Raw genomic sequence first — 19,897 nt, 5'->3', positions numbered from 1 at the left:
GGACACACACACACACACACACACAGACCGTACAGGGGCTGACACTGGGACACACACACACAGACCGTACAGGGGCTGACACTGAGACACACACACACACACAGACCGTACAGGAGCTGACACTGAGACACACACACACACACACACACAGACCGTACAGGCGCTGACACTGACACACACACACACACACACAGACCGTACATGGGCTGACACTGAGACACACACACACACAGAGACTGTACTGGGACACACACACACACACACACACACAGACCGTACAGGGGCTGACACTGAGACACACACACACACACACACACACACAGACCGTACAGGAGCTGACACTGAGACACACACACACACACACACACACACACACAGACCGTACAGGGGCTGACACTGGGACACACACACACACACACACACACACAGACCGTACAGGGGCTGACACTGAGACACACACACACACACACACACAGACCGTACAGGGGCTGACACTGAGACACACACACACACAGAGACCGTACTGGGACACACACACACACACAGACCGTACAGGGGCTGACACTGAGACACACACACACACACACACACACAGACCGTACAGGAGCTGACACTGAGACACACACACACACAGACACACACAGACCGTACAGGGGCTGACACTGAGACACACACACACACACACACACACACACACAGACCGTACAGGAGCTGACACTGAGACACACACACACACACACACAGACCGTACAGGGGCTGACACTGAGACACACACACACACACACACACACACAGACCGTACAGGAGCTGACACTGAGACACACACACACACAGACACACACACACCGTACAGGCGCTGACACTGAGACACACACACACACACACACAGACCGGTAAACCTGCCGTTTGCTTTGTGCATTTACTTCAGGATCAACACTTCTGTCTGGAACTGAACCAGGCACTAACCCCCCGTATGTTTGTATGTTTCTGAAGATCATGGCTACACGACTCTCGCCACTAATGTCACCTTGTTACGTGCGTCAGAAGTAGAGGAGATTCTGGAGGGAAATGATGAGAAATACAAAGCTGTCTCCATCAGCACTGAGCCTCCCACATACCTCCGGTAAAGGCAAAACCCTGCATCTGTCTGTGCTGCTGATTCTTTCGCCGTATCTCTGTCTCCCTCCTCACTTTCTCCCCCTCTCTCTCACCCTGTCTCTTTTTCCCCTGATTGCCTCCCCCTGCCTGCCTCCCCCTGCCTGCCTCCCCAGCCTGACCCCTGCCTGCCTCCCCTTGCCTGCCTCCCCCTACCTGCCTCCCCCAGCCTGACCCCTGCCTGCCTCCCCCTGCCTGCCTCCCCTTGCCTCCCTCCCCTACCTGCCTCCCCCAGTCTGCCTCCCCTTGCCTGCCTCCCCCTGCCTGCCTCCCCCTACCTGCCTCCCCCAGCCTGACCCCTGCCTGCCTCCCCCTGCCTGCCTCCCCTTGCCTGCCTCCCCCTACCTGCCTCCCCCAGCCTGACTCCCCTACCTGCCTCCCCCTGCCTGCCCCCACCTGCCTGCCTCGCCCCTGCCTACCTCGCCCCTGCCTACCTCCCCTACCTGCCTGCCCCAGTCTGACTCCCCTACCTGCCTCCCCCTGCCTGCCTCCACTTGCCTGCCCCCCCCTGCCTGTCTCCCCTGCCTGCCTCCCCCTGCATGTCTCCCCTGCCTTCCTGACCCGCCTCCCTCTGCCTGCCTCCCCTACCTGCCTCCCCCAGTCTGACTCCCCTACCTGCCTCCCCCTGCCTGCCTCCCCCTGCCTGCCTCGCCCCTGCCTGCCTCCCCCTGTCTGCCTCCCCCGTCTGCCTCCCCATGCCTGCCACCCCCTGCCTGCCTCACCCTGCCTGCCTCACCCTGCCTGCCTCCCCCAGCCTGTCTCCCCTGCCTGCCTCCCCCTGCCTGCCTCTCGCAGCCTGCCTCCCGCTGCCTGCCTCCCACTGCCTGCCTCCCCTTTCTGCCTCCCCTTTCTGCCTCCCCCTGTCTGCCTCCCCTGTCTGCCTCCCCCTGTCTGCCTCCCCCGTCTGCCTCCCCATGCCTGCCACCCCCTGCCTGCCTCCCCCAGCCTGTCTCCCCTGCCTGCCTCCCCCTGCCTGCCTCTCGCAGCCTGCCTCCCGCTGCCTGCCTCCCACTGCCTGCCTCCCCTTTCTGCCTCCACCTGCCTGTCTCCCCTGCCTGCTTCCCGCTGCCTGCTTCCCGCTGCCTGCCTCTCGCAGCCTGCCTCCCGCTCCCTGCCTCCCACTGCCTGCCTCCCCTTTCTGCCTCCCCCTGTCTGCCTCACCTGTCTGCCTCCCCCTGCCTGTCTCCCCTGCCTGCCTCCCCACCTCCCCCTGCTTGCCTCCCCCTACCTGCCTCCCCCAGCCTGACTCCCCTACCTGCCTCCCCCTGCCTGCCTCCACCTGCCTGTCTCCCCTGCCTGCCTCCCCTGCCTGCCTCCCGCTGCCTGCTTCCCGCTGCCTGCTTCCCGCTGCCTGCCTCTCGCAGCCTGCCTCCCGCTGCCTGCCTCCCACTGCCTGCCTCCCCTTTCTGCCTCCCCCCGTCTGCCTCCCCTGTCTGCCTCCCCCTGCCTGTCTCCCCTGCCTGCCTCCACCACCTCCCCCTGTCTGCCTCTCCCTACCTGCCTCCCCCAGCCTGACTCCCCTACCTGCCTCCCCCTGCCTGCCTCCACCTGCCTGCCTCGCCCCTGCCTACCTCTCCCTGTCTGCCTCTCCCTGCCTGCCTCCCCCTGCCTGCCTCCCCCTGCCTGCCTCCCCCTGCCTGTCTCCCCTGCCTGCCTCCCCCTGCCTGCCTCCCCCTGCCTGCTTCCCCCTGCCTGCTTCCCCCTGCCTGCCTGCCTCAACTGCGTGTCTGCCTCCCACTGCCTGCCTCCCCCTGCCTGCCTCCCCTTGCCTGCCTCCCCCTGCCTGCCTCCCCTGCCTGCCTCCCCCTGCCTGTCTCCCCCTGCCTGCCTCACACTCTCTCACTCTTCCATCCTCTATCCCCTGCAGTGAGCCAAAATCAAAGCGGAGCAACCAATGGGTGCCGACCCTGCCGAACAGCTCACACCACCTGGACGCAGTGCCCTGCTCCACCTCCATCAACAGGAACCGAATGGGACGCGACAAAAAGAGGGTATTTCCCCTGTGGTGAGTCGGGGAGGGTGGGGGGGGGGAGCTGGGGAGGGGGGGAGTCGGGGAGGGTGGGGGGGAGTCGGGGAAGGTGGGGGGGGAGTCGGGGAGGGTGGGGGGGAGTCGGGGAAGGTGGGGGGGGAGTCGGGGAGGGTGGGGGGGTGTGAGGATTGGAGGTGAGGGTGGGAGGAGTCGGGGGGAGGGGGAGTCGGGGAAGGGGGGGGAGTCGGGGAGAGTGGGGGGGTGGGGAGCGTCGGGGAGGGTGGGGGGGAGTCGGTGAGGGTGGGGGGGGAGTCGGTGAGGGTGGGGAGCGTCGGGGAGGGTGGTGGGGAGTCGGGGAAGGTGGGGGGGGAGTCGGGGAGGGGGGGGAGTCGGGGAGGGGGGGGAGTCGGGGAAGGTGGGGGGTCGGGGAAGATGGGGGGAGTTGGGGAGGGGGGGAGTCGGGGAGGGGGGCGTCGGGGAGGGTGGGGGGCGTCGGGGAAGGTGGGGGGGAGTCGGGGAGGGTGGGGGGGAGTCGGGGAGGGTGGGGGGGGAGTCGGGGAGGGTGGGGGGGAGTCGGGGAAGGTGGGGGGGAGTCGAGGAAGGTGGGGGGAGATGGGGAGGGTGGGGGGGGAGTCGGGGAGAGTGGGGGGGAGTCGGGGAGGGTGGGGGGGAGTCGGGGAAGGGGGGAGTCGGGGAGGGTGGGGGGGAGTCGGGGAGGGTGGGGGGGAGTCGGGGAGGGTGGGGGGAGTCGGGGAAGGGGGGAGCCGGGGAGGGGGGAGAGTTGGGGAGGGTGGGGGGAGTCGGGGAGGGGAAGAGTTGGGAGGGTGGGGGGAGTCGGGGAGGGGAAGAGTCGGGGAAGGGGGGAGTCGGGGAGGGGGAGAGTCGGGGAGGGGGGGAGTCGGGGAGGGGAAGAGTCGGGGAGGGGGGGTCGGGGAGGGGGGAGAGTCGGGGAGGGGGAGAGTCGGGGAGGGGGGAGAGTCGGGGAGGGGGAGAGTCGGGGAGGGGGGGAGTCGGGGAAGGGGGGAGTCGGGGAGGGGGAGAGTCGGGGAGGGGGGAGTCGGGGAGGGGGGGAGTCGGGGAGGGGGGAGTCGGGGAGGGGGGGAGTCGGGGAGGGGGGGAGTCGGGGAAGGGGGGAGTCGGGGAGGGGGAGAGTCGGGGAGGGGGGGAGTCGGGGAAGGGGGGAGTCGGGGAGGGGGGGAGTCGGGGAGGGTGGGGGAGTCGGGGAGGGGGGGAGTCGGGGATGGGGGGTGTTGGGGATGGGGGGGAGAGTCGGGGAGGGGTGGAGTCGGGGAGGGTGGGGGAGTCGGGGAGGGGGGGAGTCGGGGAGGGGGAGAGTCGGGGAGGGGGGGGAGTCGGGGAAGGGGGGAGTCGGGGAGGGTGGGGGAGTCGGGGAGGGGGGGAGTCGGGGATGGGGGGAGTTGGGGATGGGGGGGAGAGTCGGGGAGGGGAAAGAGTCGGGGAGGGTGGGGGAGTCGGGGAGGGGGGGAGTCGGGGAGGGGGGGAGTCGGGGATGGGGGGGAGAGTCGGGGAGGGGAAAGAGTCGGGGAGGGTGGGGGAGTCGGGGAGGGTGGGGGAGTCGGGGAGGGGGGTGGAGAGTCAGGGAGGGTGGGGGGAGGAGTCGGGGAGTCGGGGAGGGGGGAGAGAGTCGGGAAAGGTGGGGGGGGGAGAGTCGGGGAGGGGGGGAGTCGGGGAAGGTGGGGGGGGAGTCGGGGAAGGTGGGGGGGGAGAGTCGGGGAGGGGGGTAGTCGGGGAAGGTGGGGGGGGAGTCGGGGAGTCGGGGAGGGGGGGAGTCGGGGAAGGTGGGGGGGGAGAGTCGGGGAGGGGAAAGAGTCGGGGAGGGTGGGGGAGTCGGGGAGGGGGGGAGAGTCGGGGAGGGGAAAGAGTCGGGGAGGGTGGGGGAGTCGGGGAGGGTGGGGGAGTCGGGGAGGGGGGGAGTCGGGGATGGGGGGGAGAGTCGGGGAGGGGAAAGAGTCGGGGAGGGTGGGGGAGTCGGGGAGGGGGGTGGAGAGTCAGGGAGGGTGGGGGGAGGAGTCGGGGAGTCGGGGAGGGGGGAGAGAGACGGGAAAGGTGGGGGGGGGGAGAGTCGGGGAGGGGGGGAGTCGGGGAAGGTGGGGGGGGAGTCGGGGAAGGTGGGGGGGGGAGAGTCGGGGAGGGGGGTAGTCAGGGATGGTGGGGGGGGAGTCGGGGAGGGTGGGGGGGAGTCGGGGAAGGTGGGGGGGGGAGAGTCGGGGAGGGGGGGGAGAGTCGGGGAGGGGGGGAGAGTCGGGGAGGGGGGTAGTCGGGGAGGGGGGGAGAGTCGGGGAGGGTGGGGGAGTCGGGGAGGGTGGGGGGAGGAGTCGAGGGGGGAGTCGGGCGAGGTGGGGGGGAGTCGGGGAAGTTGGGGGGGGGGAGAGTCGGGGAGGGTGGGGGGAGGAGTCGTGGGGGGGAGTCGGGGAGGGTGGGGGGGGAGTCGGGGAAGGGGGGGAGTCGGGGAGGGGGGGAGAGTTGGGGAGGCGGGGAGTCGGGGAGAGAGTCGGCAGGGTGGGGAGGGTGGGGGGAGCCGGGGAGGCGGGGAGTCGGGGAGGGGGGGGAGAGTCGGGGAGGGTGGGGGGGAGGAGTCGGGGTGGGGGAGTCGGGGGGGGGAGTCGGTGGGGGGGGTGTCGGGGAAGGTGGGGGAGGAGTCGGGGAGGGGGGAGGGTGGGGGGAGCCGGGGAGGCGGGGAGTCGGGGAGGTGGGGGGAGCCGGGGAGGCGGGGAGTCGGGGAGGGGGGGGAGAGTGGGGGGGTCGGGAAAGGTGGGGGGAGGAGTCGGGGGGGGGAGTCGGGCGAGGTGGGGGGGGAGTCGGGGAGGAGGGGGAGTCGGGGAGGGGGGGAGAGTCGGGGAGGGGGGGGGAGTCGGGGAGGGGGGGGGAGTCGGGGAGGGGGGGGAGTCGGGCAGGGGGGGAGAGTTGGGGAGGCGGGGAGTCGGGGAGAGAGTCGGCAGGGTGGGGAGGGTGGGGGGAGCCGGGGAGGCGGGGAGTCGGGGAGGGGGGGAGAGTCGGGGAGGGTGGGGGGGAGGAGTCGGGGCGGGGGAGTCGGGGGGGGGAGTCGGTGGGGGGGGGAGTCGGGGAAGGTGGGGGAGGAGTCGGGGAGGGGGAGGGTGGGGGGAGCCGGGGAGGCGGGGAGTCGGGGAGGGGGAGGGTGGGGGGAGCCGGGGAGGCGGGGAGTCGGGGAGGTGGGGGGAGCCGGGGAGGCGGGGAGTCGGGGAGGGGGGGAGAGTCGGGGAGCCGGGGAGGGTGGGGGGGTCGGGAAAGGTGGGGGGAGGAGTTGGGGGGGGAGTCGGGCGAGGTGGGGGGGGAGTCGGGGAGGGGGGGGAGTCGGGGAGGGGGGGAGAGTCGGGGAGACGGGGAGTCGGGGAGAGAGTCGGGCAGGGTGGGGAGGGTGGGGGGGTCGGGGGAGTCGGGGAGTGTGGGGGGAGGAGTCGGGGGGGGAGTCGGGGAGGGTGGGGGGGAGGAGTCGGGGTGGGGGAGCCGGGGGGGGAGTCGGGGAGGCGGGGAGAGTCGGGGAGGCGGGGAGTCGGGGAGAGAGTCGGGCAGGGTGGGGAGGGTGGGGGGGTTGGGGGAGTCGGGGAGGGTGGGGGGAGGAGTCGGGGGGGGAGTCGGGGAAGGTGGGGGGGGGAGAGTCGGGGAGGGGGGGAGAGTCGGGGAGGGTGGGGGGGAGGAGTCGGGGAGGGGGGGGAGTCGGGGAAGGTGGGGGGGTCGGGGAAGGTGGGGGGTGTCGGGGAGGGTGGGGGGGAGTCGGGGAGGGGGGGGGAGAGTCGGGGAGGCGGGGAGTCGGGGAGAGAGTCGGGCAGGGTGGGGAGGGTGGGGGGGTCGGGGAAGGTGGGGGGAGTCGGGGAGGGGGGGAGAGTCGGGGAGGCGGGGAGTCGGGGAGTGAGTCGGGCAGGGTGGGGAGGGTGGGGGGGTTGGGGGAGTCGGGGAGGGTGGGGGGAGGAGTCGGGGGGGGAGTCGGGGAAGGTGGGGGGGGGAGAGTCGGGGAGGGGGGGAGAGTCGGGGAGGGTGGGGGGGAGGAGTCGGGGAGGGGGGGGAGTCGGGGAAGGTGGGGGGGTCGGGGAAGGTGGGGGGAGTCGGGGAAGGTGGGGGGAGTCGGGGAGGGTGGGGGGGAGTCGGGGAGGGGGGAGTCGGGGAGGGGGGGGAGAGTCGGGGAGGCGGGGAGTCGGGGAGAGAGTCGGGGAGGGTGGGGGAGGAGTCGGGGGGGGGGAGTCGGGCGAGGTGGGGGGGGAGTCGGGGAGGGTGGGGGGGGAGAGTCGGGGAGGGTTGGGGGGAGGAGTCGGGGTGGGGGAGTCGGGGGGGGAGTCGGGGAAGGTGGGGGGAGTCGGGGAGTGTGGGGGGGAGTCGGGGAGAGTGGGGGAGGAGTCGTGGGGGGGAGTGGGGGAGGGTGGGGGAGGAGTCGTGGGGGGGAGTGGGGGAGGGTGGGGGGGGTCGGGGAGGGGGAGGAGAGTCGGGGGGGAGTCGGGGAGGGTGGGGGGAGTCGGGGAGGGTGGGGGGAGTCGGGGAGGGTGGGAGAGTCGGGGAGGGGGGTGTCGGGGAGGGTGGGGGGAAGAGTCGTGGGGGGGAGTCGGGGACGGGGGGGGAGTCGGGAGGGGGGGGGGAGTCGGGAGGGGGGGAGTCGGGGGTGTCGGGCAGGGTGGGGGGAGTCGGGAGAGGGGGAGAGTCGGGAGGGGGGAGAGTCGGGGGTGTCGGGCAGGGTGGGGGAGGAGTCGGGAGAGGGGGAGAGTCGGGAGGGGGGGAGTCGGGGGAGTCGGGCAGGGTGGGGGGAGTCGGGAGAGGGGGAGAGTCGGGAGCGGGGAGAGTCGGGGGTGTCGGGCAGGGTGGGGGGAGTCGGGGAGGGTGGGGGGAGGAGTCGGGGGGGAGCCGGGGAGGGGGGGGAGTCGGGGAGGGTGGGGAGAGTCGGGGAGGGGGGGGAGGGGGTGTCGGGGAGGGTGGGGGGAGGAGCCGTGGGGGGGAGTCGGGGAGGGTGGGGAGAGTCGGGGAGGGGGGGGGAGGGGGAGTCGGGGAGGGTGGGGGAGGAGTCCGGGGGAGCCGGGGAGGGGGGGAGTCGGGGAGGGTGGGGAGAGTCGGGGAAGGGGGTGTCGGGGAGGGTGGGGGGAGGAGTCGTGGGGGGGAGTCGGGGAGGGTGGGGGGTAGGTGGGGGGTGAGGATGGGAGGGGAGGGTGAGGGTGGGACGGGGTTAAAGATACAGAGAAGCAGCAGTGTCTCAGGAAGGTGAGCGAGGCGACGGTGGATATTGTTTAACTTGCTGTGGGATGGTGCAGTCTGTTGACAGGACGATGCGGTGCACTGTCGGCACAAATGGCGATGTTAGCACAGCCAGACATGGTGCTACTGAGCAAGCATGAGGCTGATTGGGGCGTCTCTGTTCTGGGGCTTGGCTACCACAGCTCGCTCGGCTAGGCCGGAACCTGGTCTTTGCCTGGTGGTCTGTGTCCGTGTCGGAGGCTCCGGTGGGCTGGGGAGATGGGAATGGACAGTGAGTACCGTCATCGAACTGAACGTACCTCACTGTCTGTGGTAGTCCGTGTAGAGGTATTACGGTACCTGGTAATGCTGGAACACCATTGGTAGATATTGTATGTTTCCTATTGGTCAAGCTGTATGGTAGCTCCGCCCTGCAAGGCGGGGTATAAGAGCCCGTGCTGCCCCAGCAGCCTTCTTTCTGTACCTGAGCTGCTGGGGGAACCATCTAGCTTATTAAAGCCTTCAGTTGGACTACAACCTCGCTTTAGTGGTCATTGATCGTGCAGCAATTTAATGAGCTAGATTTAAAAGGATGGATCTCCGAATCAAGCCGGAGTGTCTGCAACTCAGCCCCCACGCGGCGAACTCAGGGGCAACCTTCAAGCACTGGCTGGCGTGTTTTAACGGATATCTCGGAACGGCCGAAAACACACCCACGGGAGAACAGAAATTGCAAGTCCTGCACTCGAGGGGGAGCCCGGAGATTTACACCCTCATCGAGGACGCGGAAGACTTCGATGCAGCAATGGAGCTGCTAATAGAACATTATATTCGCCCGGTAAACCAGGTCTACGCCCGACATCTGCTAGCGACGAGGCGTCAAATCCCTGGGGAATCGCTGGAGGAATTCTACCGTGCCCTCCTGGTGTTGGGGAGAAACTGCAGCTGCCCGCAAGTTTCGGCGAGCGACCACACAGAACCCTTGATCCGGGACGCTTTCGTGGCAGGTATGCTGTCCTCCCAAATCCGCCAGCGATTGCTGGAAAAAGACACCCTAGGCCTCAAGGATGAACGGACCCTTGCAGGCTCCCTGGATGTGGCCTCCAGAAACGCCCGCACTTACGTTCCCGACCATGCGGCAGCCCCCTGGGCAGCGTGGAACCCCTCCGCAGCCGACCCCGAGACATCCCCCATCCCCCCACAAGCTTGTGCTGCAGGGCGGCCTGGCAACCCCGGGGGGGGGGGCCCCGCTGCTACTTTTGCGGGCAGGCCAAGCACCCCCGCCTGCGCTGCCTGTCCCGCGCATCCACCTGCAAGGGATGCGGCAAAAAGGCCACTTCGTGGGGGTATGCCAGGCCCGTGCGGTCGCCGCGGTCTCTGGTGGCAAATGCGGACCGCCACCACAAACCTCTCCACGGTCCCCGTGCGGCCAGCGGGCGCCGCCATCTTCCTCCCCCAGGGCCATGTGCGGACCCCGGGCGCCACCATCTTGTCCCGCGGACGCCATGTGCGATGGATGGGCGCCGCCATTTTGTGCACCCCCAGCCATGTGCGACCAATGGGAACCGCCATCTTGGATGGACTCCAGGACCCCAGCTCGGCTGACCACACACCGCCCGAAGGGAACACTCATCTGCTGCGATTAGCCTCGGTGACCCTGGACCAGTCCCGGCCTCGAACACTCTCAACTGCGACAACAACTGTACTAATCAACGGGCTCGAGACGTCCTGCTTAATCGACGCTGGGAGCACGGAGCGCTTCATACACCCCGACACGGTAAGGCGCTGTTCTCTCCCCGTCCACCCCGTTAATCAAAAAATCTCCCTGGCCTCCGGTTCCCACTCAGTGGAGATAAAGGGGTTTTGTGTAGCAAACCTCACAGTCCAGGGAAGGGAGTTTAAAAATTCCCGGCTCTACGTCCTTCCCCACCTCTGCGCGGCTACACGCCTGGGTTTAGACTTCCTGTGTAATCTCCAAAGTCTAACTTTCAAATTCGGCGGCCCTATACCTCCCTCACTGTCAGAGGTCCAAAGGCTACTGAGGGAAGGAGTCATTGAAGCGAGCAACAGTCCCTGGAGCGCTCAAGTAGCGGTGGTAAAGACCGGGGAGAAGCATAGGATGGTCATCGACTACAGTCAGACCATCAACAGGTTTACGCAGCTGGACGCGTACCCTCTCCCCCGTATAGCCGACCTGGTAAACAGGATCGCGCATTACAAGGTCTTCTCCACGGTGGATCTTAAGTCCGCCTACCACCAGCTCCCCATCCGCACTGGTGACCGCAAATACACTGCCTTTGAGGCAGACGGGGGGCTCTACCACTTCTTAAGGGTTCCCTTCGGTGTCACTAACGGGGTCTCGGTCCTCCAGCGCGAGATGGACCGAATGGTTTGACCGTACGGTTTACAGGCAACATTCCCGTATCTCAATAACGTCACCATCTGTGGCCACGACCAGCAGGACCATGACACCAACCTCCGATAATTCCTCCAGACCGCAAAAATCCTTAACCTTACATATAACAAGGTTAAATGCGTGTTTAGCACCGACCGACTAGTCATCCTCGGCTACGTAGTGCGAAATGGAGTTATAGGCCCCGACCCTGAGCGCATGCGCCCCCTCATGGAGTTCCCCTTCCCTTCCCTCACTGCTCCAAGACTCTGAAGCGCTGCCTCGGGTTTTTCTCTTACTATGCTCAGTGTGTCCCCAACAATGCGGAAAAGGCCCCGTCCCCTGATCCAATCCACAGCTTTTCCCCTGTCGATAGCGGCCCGCCAGGCCTTCAGCCGCATCAAAGCAGACATTGCAAAGGCCACGATGCGCGCCATCGACAAGTCCCTCCCCTTCCAGGTCGAGAGCGACACGTCCGACGTAGCTCTGGCGGCCACCCTCAACCAAGCGGGCAGACCCGTGGTCTTCTTCTCACGTACCCTCCATGCTTCCGAAATCTGCCACTCCTCGGTCGAAAAGGAGGCCCAGGCCATAGTAGAAGCTGTGCGACATTGGAGGCATTACCTGGCTGGCAGGAGATTCACTCTCCTCACTGACCATCGGTCGGTTACTTTCATGTTCGATAATGCACAGCGGGGCAAGATAAAAACGATAAGATCCTGCGGTGGAGGATCGAACTCTCCACCTACAACTACGAGATCTTGTATCGTCCCGGGAAGCTAAATGAGCCTCCTGACGCCCTGTCCCGCGGCACATGTGCCACCGCACAAGTGGACCGCCTCCGAGCCCTCCACGAGGACCTCTGCCACCCGGGGGCACTTTATTCCACTTTATCAAGACCATCGAGGAGGTCAGGTCCGTCACCAGGGACTGCCAAGTCTGCGCGGAGTGCAAACCGCACTTCTACCGGCCAGAGAAAGCGTACCTGATAAAGGCTTCCCGTCCCTTTGAACACCTCAGCATGGACTTCAAAGACCCCCTCCCCTCCACCGACTGCAATTCGTACTTCCTGAACGTGATTGACGAGTACTCCCGGTTCCCATTCGCCATCCCCTGCCCCGACATGACCACAACCACCGTCATCAAGGCCCTCAACAGCATCTTTGCACTGTTCGGGTTCCCCGCTTACATACACAGTGATAGGGGGGTCCTCCTTTATGAGCAATGAACTGCGTCAATTCCTGCTCAGCAAGGGCATCGCCCCGAGCAGGACGACCAGTTACAACCCCCGGGGTAACGGACAGGTGGAGAGGGAGGACGGAACGGTCTGGAAGGACCGTCCTACTGGCCCTAAGGTCCAGGAACCTCCCAGTCTCCCGCTGGCATGTAAGTCCTCCCGGATGCCCTCCACTCCATCCGGTCACTACTTTGTACCACGACCAACCAAACACCTCACGAACGTTTCCTTGTCTTCCCCAGGAAGTCCTCCTCTGGGACCTCGCTCCCGACCTGGCTGGCAGCTCCCGGACCCATCCTGCTCCGAAAACACGTGCGGGCGCACAAGTCGGACCCATTGGCAGAGAGGGTCCATCTTCCTCCACGCTAACCCCCAGTACGCCTACGTGGCGTACCCCGACGGCCGACAAGATACGGTCTCCCTACGAGACCTGGCGCCCGCCGGAGCCCCACACACACCCCAGCCGCCAGTCCCACCCTCCCCTCCACCAGGGCACCTTACAGGAGGATCGGTCCTTCCGCCGCCCCCGTCCAGGCCCCCCCCACCACCCCCCACCCACCGACGCTCCCCCGCAGGCGCTCCCTTCCCAGGTCAGCCGTTTTCCCCACCAGCGCCGTCTAGGGGTGTCGAAGCTGCCACAGAGATCGAGGGCCACGCTCCCGGAGTCGCAGACGCCCGAACCTCCACCGGAGTCACCACCAAAGCTTCGACGATCACCGAGGGCGAGCAGGGCCCCCCGATCGACTGATTGCTTCATTTTGAAGTGTATAGTTAATTATGAATCTGTAAATAGTTACAAAACGCTGTAAGGAGGTATTACGGTACCTCCATAACTATAATTTCTACCACGTTACCATGTTGTAATATCAAGCCACCACCCCTGCCAGACTCTTTTTTAACAGGGGGTGAATGTGGTAGTCTGTGTAGAGGTATTACGGTACCTGGTAATGCTGGAACACCATTGGTAGATATTGTATGTTTCCTATTGGTCAAGCTGTATGGTAGCTCCGCCCTGCAAGGCGGGGTATAAGAGCCCATGCTGCCCCAGCAGCCGCCTTTCTGTACCTGAGCTGCTGGGGGAAACATCTAGCTTATTAAAGCCTTCAGTTGGTCTACAACCTCGCTTTAGTGGTCATTGATCGTGCATCAGTCACCTCAGTGACTCCATGGTTTGATGCATTCACTCTCTCATGTCACTCTCTCTCTCTTTCTCACACTCTCTCTCTCTTTCTCACACTCTCTCTCTCTTTCTCTCTCTCTCCCCTACTCTCTCCCCCACACAAGCTCTCTCTCTCACTCTCTCATGCTCACTCTCTCTCTCTCTCACACTCTCTCTCACACACACACTCCTCACTCTCTCTCACACACTCTCTCACACACACACTCTCTCACACTCTCTCACACATTCTCTCACACTCTCTCTCTCACACACACACTCTCTCACTCTCTCTCACACACTCGCTCACACACACACTCTCTCACACTCTCTCACACATTCTCTCACACTCTCTCTCTCACACACTCTCATTCTCTCTCACACTCTCTCTCTCACACACTCTCATTCTCTCTCACACACTCTCTCTCACACACACACTCCCTCACACTCTCTCTCACTCTCTCACACATTCTCTCACACTCTCTCTCTCACACACTCTCATTCTCTCTCACACTCTCTCTCTCACACTCTCTCTCTCACACTCTCTATCACACTCTCTCTCTCACACACACTCTCTCACACTTTCTCACACTTTCTCACTCTCCCTCACACTCCCTCACACTCTCTCTCACTCTCTCACACATTCTCTCACACTCTCTCTCTCACACTCTCTCACACTCTCTATCACACTCTCTCTCTCACACACACTCTCTCACACTTTCTCACTCTCCCTCACACTCCCTCACACTCTCTCTCACTCTCTCACACATTCTCTCACACTCTCTCTCTCACACTCTCTCACACTCTCTATCACACTCTCTCTATCACACTCTCACACTCTCTCACACTCTCTCTCTCTCTCACATATTCTCTCATACTCTCTCACACTCTCTCACACTCTCTCACTCTCTCTCACACTCTCTCACACACTCTCTCTCACACTCTTTCTCTCACACACTCTCTCTCTCACTCTCTCCCACACACTCTCTCACTCACACTCTCTCACACTGTCTCCCACACTCTCTCTCACACTCTCTCTCACACTCTCTCTCTCACTCACTCACTCTCTCACTCTCTCATACTCTCTCTCATATTCTCTCTCACTCTCTCTCACACTCTCTCTCTCACAATCTCTCTCACACTCTCTCTCTCACACTCTCTCTCTCACACTCATGCTCTCTCTCACACACTCTTTGTCACACTCTCTCACTCTTTCTCACTCTCTCACTCTTTCTCACTCTCTCACTCTCTCCCACACACTCTCTCTCTCTCACTCTCTCACACACACACTCTCTCTCTCACACTCTCTCTCTCTCACTCTCTCTCTCTCTCACTCTCACCCACACGCTCTCACACACACTCTCTCTCACACTCTGATGCTCTCTCTCACACTCTCTGTCACACTCTCTCTCACTCCCACACTCTCTCTCACACACTCTCACACACACTCTCTCTCTCACTCTCTCACACACACACTCTCTCACACACACACACTCTCTCACTCTCTCTCTCACTCTCTCCCACAATCTCTCTCACACACTCTCTCACTCTCTCTCTCTCCCACACTTACACACACATTCTCTCACACACTCTCTCACTCTCTCCCTCTCACACTCATACACACTCTCTCACTCTCTCACACACACACTCTCTCTATCACACACACTCTCTCTCACTCTCGCTCTCACTCTCTCCCACACTCTCTCTCACACACTCTCGCTCTCACTCTCTCCCACACTCTCTCTCACACACTCTCGCTCACACTCTCCCACACACTCTCCCACACTCTCTCCCACACTCTCGCTCACACTCTCTCACACACACTCTCCCTCACTCTCTCCCACACTCTCTCACACACTCTCACACTCTCTCACACACACTCTCTCTCACTCTCTCTCTCTCTCATTCTCTCCCACACTCTCTCTCACACACACACTCTTTCTCTCTCGCTCTCTCCCACACTCTCTCTCCCACACTCTCTCCCACACTCTCTCACACACTCTCTCTCCTACACACTCTCACACACACTTTCTCTCTCCTACACTCCCTCACACATACTCTCTCACTCCCTCCCACACTCTCTCTCACACACTCTCTCTCTCACTCTCTCACACACACACTCTCTCACTCTCTCTCACTCTCTCCCACACTCTCTCTCACACACACGCTCTCTCCTACACTCTCTCACACACTCTCACACACTCTCTCTCTCTCACTCTCTCACACACGCACTCTCTCTCTCACACTCTCACACACACACTCTCTCTCTCTCACACTCTCTCACATACACTCTCTCTCTCCTAGACTCTCTCACACAAACTCTCTCTCTTGCACTCTCACACACACACTCTCTCACTCTCTCACACACACACTCTCTCTCCCACACTCTCTCTCTCTCTCACACTCTCTCACACACACTCTCTCACTCTCTCACACACGCTCTCTCTCACACACACTCTCTCTCACTCTCACACACACTCTCTCACACTCTCTCACACACACTCTCTCACTCTCTGACACACACACACTCTCTCACACTCTCACACACACCCTCTCACTCTCACACTCTCTCACACACACTCTCTCTCTCACTCTCTCACACACACACTCTCTCACACACACTCTCTCACTCTCACACACACACTCTCTCTCTCACACTCTCACACACACATTCTCTCTCTCACTCTCTCTCACACACACTCTCTCTCACTCTCTCTCACACACATTCTCTCTCTCACTCTCACACACACACTCTCTCTCACACTCTCTCACACACACACTCTCACTCTCACACACACTCTCTCTCACACACACTCTCTCTCTCACTCTCTCACACACACACTCTCTCTCTCACACACACTTTCTCACTCTCACACACACTCTCTCTCACACACACACTCGGGGGGGGGGGGGGGGGGTGGGGGGGGGGGGGGTGGGGGGGGGGAACCACCTCACCAGTCACTCAGTTCAAATAGGGATGGAATATATATAAATGTTGCCCCAGCCAGCGAGGCCCACACCCGCATTAGTGAATTAAAATACATCACCCCTACACTACAGTACCCTGGGGATCATCACCACCCTCCTCAGGGGCAGATAGGGTTGGCCAAAAAGTGCGAGGCCCAGCCAGCCACACTCACCTCCTGCGGAAACTAATGAGTCATTTTAAAAAAGATCTCCCAATTTCCGCAGTTTCGATGACCACGATCCAGCCGTCATCCATGAAAACGCAGCCCAGCCTGAACTCCTGGTACCCATCCGATTGGACATGGAAATCGATGGGCAGAAGCTGCGAGACACTTTCACCTGGAACATGAACGGTGAGCCGACAGAAATTACTCGGCTACTACAGGGCACTGGATAATTATTTCAGGATCAACACCCCCGACACTGCTGTACCCTGGATTATTAGTCCAGTAACATAACCCCGACACTGCTGTATCCTGGATTATTAGTCCAGTAACATAATCCCTACACTGCTGTACCCTGGATTATTAGTCCAGTAACATAACCCCTACACTGCTGTACCATGGATTATTAGTCCAATAACATATCCCCTACACTGCTGTACCCTGGATTATTAGTCCAGTAACATAACCCCTACACTGCTGTACCCTGGATTATTAGTCCAGTAACATAACCCCGACACTGCTGTATCCTGGATTATTAGTCCAGTAACATAATCCCTACACTGCTGTACCCTGGATTATTAGTCCAGTAACATAACCCCGACACTGCTGTATCCTGGATTATTAGTCCAGTAACATAACCCCTACACTGCTGTACCCTGGATTATTATTCTAGTAACATATCCCCTACACTGCTGTACCCTGGATTATTAGTCGAGTAACATAATCCCTACACTGCTGTATCCTGGATTATTGCCCAGTAACATAACCCCTACACTGCTGTACCCTGGGTTATTAGTCTAGTAACATAATCTCTACACTGCTGTACCCTGGATTATTAGTCCAGTAACATATCCCCTACACTGCTGTACCTGGATTATTAGTCCAGTAACATAACCCCTACACTGCTGTACCCTGGATTATTAGTCCAGTAACATAACCCCTACACTGCTGTACCCTGGATTATTAGTCTAGTAACATAATCCCTACACTGCTGTATCCTGGATTATTAGTCTAGTAACATAATCCCTACACTGCTGTACCCTGGATTATTAGTCCAGTAACATAACCCCTACACTGCTGTACCCTGGATTATTAGTCTAGTAACATAATCCCTACACTGCTGTACCCTGGATTATTAGTCTAGTAACACAATCCCTACACTGCTGTACCCTGGATTATTAGTCCAGTAACATGACCCCTACGCTGCTGTACCCTGGATTATTAGTCTAGTAACATATCCCCTACACTGCTGTATCCTGGATTATTAGTCCAGTAACATAACCCCTACACTGCTGTACCCTGGATTATTAGTCCAGTAACATAACCTCTACACTGCTGTACCCTGGATTATTAGTCCAGTAACATATCCCCTACACTGCTGTACCCTGGATTATTAGTCCAGTAACATAACCTCTACACTGCTGTACACTGGATTATTAGTCCAGTAACATAACCCCTACACTGCTGTACCCTGGATTATTATTCCAGTAACATAACCTCTACACTGCTGTATCCTGGATTATTAGTCCAGTAACATAACCTCTACACTGCTGTACCCTGGATTATTAGTCCAGTAACATAACCCCTACGCTGCTGTACCCTGGATTATTAGTCTAGTAACATATCCCCTACACTGCTGTACCCTGGATTATTAGTCCAGTAACATAACCCCTGCACTGCTGTACCCTGGATTGTTAGTCCAGTAACATATCCCCTACACTGCTGTACCCTGGATTATTAGTCCAGTAACATAACCCCTACACTGCTGTACCCTGGATTATTAGTCCAGTAACATAACCCCTACACTGCTGTACCCTGGATTATTAGTCCAGTAACATAACCTCTACACTGCTGTACCCTGGATTATTAGTCCAGTAACATATCCCCTACACTGCTGTATCCTGGATTATTAGTCCAGTAACATAACCCCTGCACAGCTGTACCCTGGATTATTAGCCCAGTAACATAACCCCTACACTGCTGTACCCTGGATTATTAGTCCAGTAACATAACCCCAACACTGCTGTACCCTGGATTGTTAGTCCAGTAACATAACCCCTGCACAGCTGTACCCTGGATTATTAGCCCAGTAACATAACCCCTGCACAGCTGTACCCTGGATTATTAGCCCAGTAACATAACCCCTACACTGCTGTACCCTGGATTATTAGTCCAGTAACATAACCCCTATACTGCTGTACCCTGGATTATTAGTCCAGTTACATAACCCCTACACTGCTGTACCCTGGATTATTAGCCCAGTAACATAACCCCTACACTGCTGTACCCTGGATTATTAGCCCAGTAACATAACCCCTACACTGCTGTATCCTGGATTATTAGTCCAGTAACATAACCCCGACACTGCTGTACCCTGGATTATTAGTCCAGTAACATAACCCCGACACTGCTGTAACCTGGATTATTAGTCCAGTAACATAACCCCTACACTGCTGTACCCTGGATTATTAGTCCAGAAACATAACCCCTACACTGCTGTACCCTCGATTATTAGTCCAGTAACATAATCCCCTACACTGCTGTACCTTGGATTATTAGTCCAGTAACATAATCCCTACACTGCTGTATCCTGGATTATTAGTCCAGTAACATAACCCCTACACTGCTGTACCCTGGATTATTAGTCCAGTAACATAATCCCTACACTGCTGTACCCTGGATTATTAGTCCAGTAACATAACCCCTACACTGCTGTACCCTGGATTATTAGTCCAGTAACATAATCCCTACACTGCTGTACCCTGGATTATTAGTCCAGTAACATAACCCCTACACTGCTGTACCCTGGATTATTAGTCCAGTAACATAATCCCTACACTGCTGTACCCTGGATTATTAGTCCAGTAACATAACCCCTACACTGCTGTACCCTGGATTATTAGTCCAGTAACATAATCCCTACACTGCTGTACCCTGGATTATTAGTCCAGTAACATAATCCCTACACTGCTGTACCCTGGATTATTAGTCCAGTAACATAATCCCTACACTGCTGTACCCTGGATTATTAGTCCAGTAACATAATCCCTACACTGCTGTACCCTGGATTATTAGTCCAGTAACATAACCCCTACACTGCTGTACCCTGGAGTATTAGTCCAGTAACATAACCCCTCCACTGCTGTATCCTGGATTATTAGTCCAGTAACATAACCCCTACACTGCTGTACCCTGGATTATTAGTCCAGTAACATAACCCCTACACTGCTGTACCCTGGATTATTAGTCCAGTAACATAATCCCTACACTGCTGTACCCTGGATTATTAGTCCAGTAACATAACCCCGACACTGCTGTATCCTGGATTATTAGTCCAGTAACATAATCCCTACACTGCTGTACCCTGGATTATTAGTCCAGTAACATAATCCCTACACTGCTGTACCCTGGATTATTAGTCCAGTAACATAATCCCTACACTGCTGTACCCTGGATTATTAGTCCAGTAACATAATCCCTACACTGCTGTACCCTGGATTATTAGTCCAGTAACATAACCCCTACACTGCTGTACCCTGGAGTATTAGTCCAGTAACATAACCCCTCCACTGCTGTATCCTGGATTATTAGTCCAGTAACATAACCCCTACACTGCTGTACCCTGGATTATTAGTCCAGTAACATAATCCCTACACTGCTGTAC

The 19,897-nt window shown here is 60.1% G+C and overlaps 1 protein-coding gene across 2 annotated transcripts in view; it reads left to right on the top strand.

Annotated features, from left to right (window-relative positions):
* The window catches only part of LOC140410118 (SWI/SNF-related matrix-associated actin-dependent regulator of chromatin subfamily B member 1-like), an 81,426-nt gene that overhangs the window by 32,975 nt on the left and 28,554 nt on the right, over nucleotides 1-19,897 (top strand). For both annotated transcript variants that reach the window (XM_072498061.1, XM_072498060.1), the window contains exons 3-5: nucleotides 994-1,123; nucleotides 3,023-3,160; nucleotides 16,295-16,422. In XM_072498061.1, coding sequence (XP_072354162.1) covers nucleotides 994-1,123; nucleotides 3,023-3,160; nucleotides 16,295-16,422 — 396 coding nt within the window. The remainder of the gene's footprint in view (nucleotides 1-993; nucleotides 1,124-3,022; nucleotides 3,161-16,294; nucleotides 16,423-19,897) is intronic.

Source organism: Scyliorhinus torazame, chromosome 4 (assembly GCF_047496885.1).
Source record: "Scyliorhinus torazame isolate Kashiwa2021f chromosome 4, sScyTor2.1, whole genome shotgun sequence".
Classification (NCBI taxonomy): domain Eukaryota; kingdom Metazoa; phylum Chordata; class Chondrichthyes; order Carcharhiniformes; family Scyliorhinidae; genus Scyliorhinus; species Scyliorhinus torazame.
Note: the sequence above shows the minus strand (reverse complement) of the source record. Positions and strands in the feature narration are given on the sequence as shown.